Here is a 7298-nt window from a genome sequence, read left to right on the forward strand (position 1 = left end):
ACCACATATATAATATGATAGGTCCATACATAGTGTTCCGCCTATATACTGCAACAATGTAGAAATGTTTTACAAAATATTATTGATATAGCAGTAGATTAATAACAATATTAGTACAGAGATAACGTCACAGAAAATATAATAAAACGAATAATCATGCTGCACAACTGTTACAGACGCAAAGATTGATACACTAATTATTATTATTATTATTATTATTATTATTATTATTATTATTACTAGAAAACTTGATACAGTTCTTGCATTATCATGATTGTGTTCTCCGTTTATAATAATTACATTTACATCCAATAACATCTATCAGATGTGGCAAAAACAAAATCACTCCTGTGTGGAAAAAAAAAACATTTACCTACATCATTTATATTACATTTTAAAGCGAGTTTTGTAGTTGTACTATGGAGAGGTTAGTTAAACACTGCAAAGTTTTGAAATGATAAACATCTATGATGTTACTACACAGTTCATCACTATAACAAGAACGAATGTCTAACGCTCGGCTTATACCGTTCGAGGATTTATCGCTCGTGACAATTTTACCCATCATGCATGTGCGCTACCTATCGGATTATGCTATGAACTACTTGGCGCTCGAGCGAAAACCGTCCGATGCAGACCTCTGATTGAGACGTTGCATGGTCTTTGATTTCATCAACAATTAAAATATGTAATGATTTTATAGCACTGAAAATGGAAAAACAAATATCTTATGAGAAGTAAAACCATAGGCCTATATACAGGGTGGAAGTGAAATAACCTTGCATATTCAAAGGGACGATAGAGTACACTTAAAGTAATACATTACGTAGTGCAGAGGGCAGGCCACTAGAGGGAACCCAAGAGGTGGAACTTAAACTGAGACGATTCGATCCGACACGGGATGGAATCCAGTGTGGATGAAGCATCAGCACGTAGAGCTGAAAACCCGGGTTCAAATCCCGGTGCCGGAGAGAATTTTTCTCCGTTCCACTACTCTTTCATCGTACGATGATTCAGAATATCTGCACGGAAACTTCATATGTACTTCGGTACATTAAAATAATATATAAGGTTAATCCAGTCTCTCCCATCATATCTAATCTCTCTCAGATCCATTTTAATATTATTCTCCCATCTACGTCTCGGGTCCCTAAAGATCTATTTCCCTTCGGCCTCCCAACTAACACTCTATATGCATTTCTAGATTCGTCTATACGTGCTACATGCCCTGCCCATCACAAACGTCTGGATTTAATGTTCCCAATTATGTCAGGTGAAGAATACAGTACAATGCGTGCAGTTCTGCGATCCCTGAGTTTATGTATCTTTAATGGAAAGTCTCAAAGCAAAACTTGTACTGAATTGAAAGGTTTTTTTTTTTCAAACTTTCGCATATTTTATCTGTTTTACTCCAATAAAAATTTGAAATGTTCTCTTTGATGATTTTTAGGACAATGTTTCATTCTGTAGTTCCAAATAGTAATAACTATATTCAGTTGCAGACTCTTCAGAATTTGCCTTATCCACATCATTAACTGGCATAGCTGGTTTTATCCAAAAATAATATTCAGTTTATTCGGGTTTTGATTTTCCACAAAATTAGGTTATTAAACTCTAATTACCGCCTAAACTATAACACAATGTGAACTAACATCATATTTTTCGTGTTTCAGTGACCAATAGTTTGAGTTTTAGGAGTTTTTTTTTTTTTACGAAATGTGGGAAATCATTTAATATGGACAATGCGAGTTCTGTATCTAATAGCCTCCAATGTAACTTCTGACGGCCTTCGAAATTCTGCATATGGCCAGCTTAGAAATTATTATAAAACAAATGTATTCATTCGAGGGGGGGGGGGAAGCAATTCTTATCATATTCGTAAATTTTACAGCTTGTAGAGTTTCCATGTGAATTAATTAGTAAATATTGTACTAAGCATTGAATATTGAACATTTTGATATATCATACGTGGTATTTTCTTATTATTATTAAACGGCTTATTGTTTATATTGAAATGGAGTAACTATGGCAACAGTCATGGTACAAACAGTTGAACGTGTCGCAGGATGTGGCGTGCTGTACACCGCCGATGAGGAAGGCAGCTACAACGCGCATGACCAAGTTCTGGGGGCTGCAGTGGGCGGCATCCCTCTGCGCACGGCCACCAGCTCGCCCTGGATGGCGGCGCTGGGCGAGCGGCTAGAGAGCGGCGCTGTGGACTGGTACTGCGGCGGCTCCCTCATCCGGGCGGACGTGGTGCTCACCGCGGCGCACTGTTGTACTCGTAGGTACAGTACTGGCTTCCTATACCGAGCTGCACTTCCTGTCACTCAAATTGAACACTTTATTGTGGACAATCTGCTCTTTCTCACACGTCATTCTGTCAGTTTTCCATATTAGCCTCATCGTTCCACTATCATAGTCCGTAAGGCAGCCGCGGCGAAAATGCGACTCACGAGCACATTGTGGCTCGCAGTGCTTTTCTCTCGCTTCCTACCTACAACCCCCACCCTCTCACTCACTGGAGTCAAACTCCGTTCTATTTGTATTTGTCTCGGACCTGCGAGTGGCGTATCGTCGCAATGTCTCTCTCGAAACCATGTACCTCTATAAAAAACGAAAGTTTCAAGTAGGATGGGAGGACGCATTCTTTTGCTTACAATATGATGAAAATATTAACGGTCTTACTAATAAAAGCTCTATATACAGACGTTTAACTGTCTTATACTTATACAATGAGTAGCTCGTTTATATGTCGTGTTTAAATTCCTTACTAATAATCACTACATACGTCGTGTATAACAGTATAACTGTTACACAGCTACGTCATAGTTTTGTCATTACTTCGTTACGAAAGGTAATAGAATATCTGAGGTTCTCTATTTCATCCGGTAGAGCGCTCTAGTGTGGCGTGTGAAATATCGATAGTACAACTGGCTATAATCGATTACCACTACATTTAGGTCAAAGAGTACAAGCTACAGCAATATTATTCTAATAATTCTATGATCTTTGGTTTGTTCTTCTGTGGTTACAAGGTAACCATCATCATAAAATGACAGTCGATACGAACAGCTGTTAGAGGGGCGGCCATTTTTTCCCTTTATACAACGCTTAAACAAGGGGTTTCGTGTATATAACTACTGCAAAGCAATTCCCATTGTATAGTTACAGCCTGTTTATACGTCCATAGCTTATTCATGGTTTATTAGTAACGTTTTCTGTCTCAACTGTGCATAAGTCTCGTATAAAAACTATACACGGTTTATTAGTAAGACTGTAAATGTATGATTTGTTCACAAATATTACTAGGAAAACGGTTGTATAACATAAAACGGCATTATAAGTTACTACATGTTACTGATGAAACATTAAAAGGTTAAGTGTTATTATTATTATTATTATTATTATTATTATTATTATTATTATTATCATCTCTGTACGTCGATTCTTTTACAGCAGATGTACGAATAATGCGGTTAGATTTTCAATTTTTTTATTGGGTTATTTTACGACGCTGTATCAACATCTAGGTTATTTAGCGTCTTAATGATATGAAGGTGATAATGCCGGTGAAATGAGTCCGGGGTCCAGCACCGAAAGTTACCCAGCATTTGCTCGTATTGGGTTGAGGGAAAACCCCGGAAAAAACCTCAACCAGGTGACTTGCCCCGACCGGAATTCGAACCCGGGCCACCTGGTTTCGCAGTCAGACGCGCTGACCGTTACTCCACAGGTGTGGACGATTTTCAATTTAAACTCACAATTTTACAATGTGACGTTAAATGAAAGCTAGATGTAAGGACTTGACAGATATTGAACTTTTCAAATCTTTGGAAAAAAAGAAATATTTGAAGCTTCGTTCTTTCGCTTGCTCTGTTGAAACCATGTTCGCTGTAACTTACGTTTGTGAAAAATTGTCTTCAACAATGAAAATAGTAAAAATCAAATTTAGATCACGACTGACAGACAAATACCTTCGTGATCAACTACGATTGGCAGTAAGTGACATAATTCCTGATTTTGAAACTTTGTCGCAGAGACATTCTGAAGACAGTTAATTTTAGATTGTGATAATGTGTCCTATGTTTTCTTGTTCATTTCTTTCTTCGTTACACGTCCTAAACATTAACTTCCCCTTCGGTTGTCTGCCTCCCTCCATAGGTGCTATGCACGTTGCAGCTTACACAGTGGCTCGGCGCACCATGGCCTTTTCGCCTCGGCTGCAGTAAGGGAGCGGATTCCTATGTAAATACATATACAGGGTGTCTGAAACATCCACGATCGAAAGAATATGATATAATTTATTGTCCACAACTCACTTGGTCATATTGGTTCTTCACATTCCTGTACACAGGCCAGCATTCCCTTTCTTTACATTACTTTTAACATTTTTTGCAATTTCGTCCCTCACTCTTATTGCCCTTAATCTTTATCACTCTTTCTTTCTTATCTATACTAACAATAAATCTTTAGCCAAAAATTTTCTGGTAATTTTCGATTTTCCAAAAATAATTGGTATTAACATGTATAATTAACCATCCTGAAACCGAAAATCGCTTTTTTGAAATTTTTGTTTGTATGTCTGTCTGGATGTTTGTTACCTTTTCACGTGATAATGGCTGAACCGATTTATATGAAAATTGGAATATAAATTAAGTTCGTTGTAACTTAGATTCAAAATACTTTATTTAAAAGGGGGGGGGGGTTATAAGGGTGCCCGAATTAAATAAATCGAAGTATAAGTATCTCGCTTATTATTAATTTTAATGAAAAATGTTACATAACAAAAGTTTCTTAAAAATAATTTCCGATAAGTTTTATTCTATACAAAATTTTGATAGGACTGACATTTAATGAGATAAATGAGTTTTAAAATTACAATAACAACGCCATCTAAGGCGCTGTACTGAAATAAAAACAAATGACTTCGTCTATAAGGGGTCTTGGACAACAACAATGGAAAGCTATTAAACATAGCCTACAGAGAATGTTTCTGTGTTTGTATGAAGTAATATCGGAAGCTAATTAATTGTTTATTATTTCACCATTGGAAAGTGTAGTTTATCTAGATGGACATAATTCTACAATGTATTACAGTAACTTCTGAAACATATAGCAAGTAATATAAAGTATACACATTAAAACTAAATGATATATCAATCTTCATTTAACTATGGTTGCATGTAATAACAATTAAGAAACATGTTAAAGGAATTGTCATTGCACCAAAAATGACCAAATGGACCAAAATGACCACATTTTAATTATTTAAATACAATTTAAATTAAGTAACACATTAAACGATTTATCCTTCTATCAAACACAAATGTTCCCTGGATCAAATGTCCTATTTTAATTATGTAATTACTTTATATTTATTTCTAACAGGTGTAGCGGAGCGCACGGGTACGGCTAGTAATAATAATAATAATAATAATAATAATAATAATAATAATAATAATAATGTTTTATTTTCGCTGGCAGAGTTAAGGCCATAAGGCCTTCTCTTCCACTCAACCAGCCTTAATCAATACAATACATATTTAAATTACGAATATTTACACTACACTTAAAAGGTTCTCCAGCAATATTCTTCAGTTAAGTTTTAACGACTAGTAGACTACATATTTATTTAAATTTAGATAAACGTATAAGGTAAAGTAGTAAATTAATTTATGAGCTAATTTAATGCAATCAATTATAATTAATTTGAGATAGCTAGTAAAATGATGAAAATTAATTTAATATAAGCTTACCAGAACTATGTTACAGGGAGAAAATATAACCTTACTAGAACTATGTTACAGGGAGAAAAAAATATATATGTCAATCTAAAATATATTTCTATAATGAGAATATTAATGTAATTGCCATTGGAGGTTTTGTAAATCTATTTAGAGAAATTAATGATAATAATAAGAATGGACAGATGTTAGTTTCATTATGTGTAATAAATATTAATCAGCAATTAATTTGTTAAGTAAGAATTTATGTAATTTTGACCTAAATGAAGTTACTGTCCAACAACCCCTTACATCACTCGGTAGCGAGTTCCAATTTCTAGCAACTGAAACTGTAAAAGATGAAGAATATAAAGATGTCTTATCACTTCCTTCAGTTTCATTCCGCTTACTGTCCTATAAGCCACCGGCGTGGCTCAGTCGTTAAGGCGCTTGCCTGCCGGTCTGAAGTTGCGCTCGGGCGCGAGTTCGATCCCTGCTTGGGCTCATTACTTGGTTGGGTTTTTTCCCAACCGTAAGGTGAATACCAGGTAATCTATGGCGAATCCTCGGCCTCATCTCGCCAAACCCATCTCACTAACACCAATCACATGGACGCTAAATAACCTCGTAGTTGATACAGCGTCGTTAAATAACCGACTAAAAAAACTGTTCTATACAATTTTCTATACGCTATTTCTACATTTAATTTCAGTAATGATTTCTGAATAAAAATATTATTCTTTCATTTTCTGGACAATATGATAGAATTTGTAACGTGTCTTATTTTTGATTGTATAAAGGACATATATCTTTTCTAATGTCTCCTCTTCTATTTTTTAACCTCCATATTCCCGATCTCCACCACGCTAGCCCCATCCTTTCTTCCTTGTTAACTTTTGTATGTTCTTTCTGTCTCCATATGATTTTCTGTTCTTTGCAATCTGTTAAAGATTTTAAACCATTTGAATTCCTAAACATTTCTTGTGGAACATGTAAGTAATAAGAAATATGTAAATTGCGGAATAATAATTTTTTAGGTCAGAAGGAGAGTAAATTCTTCCCTGTTGTTAACTTTTGTATATTCTTTCTGTCTCCATATCATTTTTCTGTTCTTTGCAATCTATTAAAGATTTTAAACCATTTAAATTCCTAAACATTTCATGTGGAACATGTAAGTAATAAGAAATGTGTAAATTGCGGAATAATAATTTTTTAGATCAGAAGGAGAGTAAATTCTTCCCTGTTGTTAACTTTTGTATATTCTTTCTGTCTCCATATGTTTTTCTGTTCTTTGCAATCTATTAAAGATTTTAAACCATTTAAATTCCTAAACATTTCATGTGGAACATGTAAGTAATAAGAAATGTGTAAATTGCGGAATAATAATTTTTTAAGTCAGAAGGAGAGTAAATGTCAAAAACCTTTTACTGGACAATAATAATGTTCAGTAGCTACAAATAAAAGTGTTCTTTGTAAATAATTTCTATTAAAATAATTTATTACTCAAGATAAAAAATGTGTGCTTTAAATTTTACTGTAACTTCTAGAAATAATTTCCGTTTAATTGAATCT

General features: G+C 34.6%; 1 protein-coding gene across 3 annotated transcripts in view; it reads left to right on the forward strand.

The window, feature by feature from the left end:
• Positions 1–7298, forward strand: part of LOC138704685 (venom protease-like) — a 63321-nt gene that overhangs the window by 36876 nt on the left and 19147 nt on the right. For all 3 annotated transcript variants that reach the window (XM_069832816.1, XM_069832815.1, XM_069832817.1), the window contains one exon: positions 2066–2288. In XM_069832816.1, the coding sequence (XP_069688917.1) occupies positions 2066–2288 (223 nt within the window). The remainder of the gene's footprint in view (positions 1–2065; positions 2289–7298) is intronic.

This window comes from Periplaneta americana, chromosome 8 (assembly GCF_040183065.1).
Source record: "Periplaneta americana isolate PAMFEO1 chromosome 8, P.americana_PAMFEO1_priV1, whole genome shotgun sequence".
Taxonomy (NCBI): Eukaryota; Metazoa; Arthropoda; class Insecta; order Blattodea; family Blattidae; genus Periplaneta; species Periplaneta americana.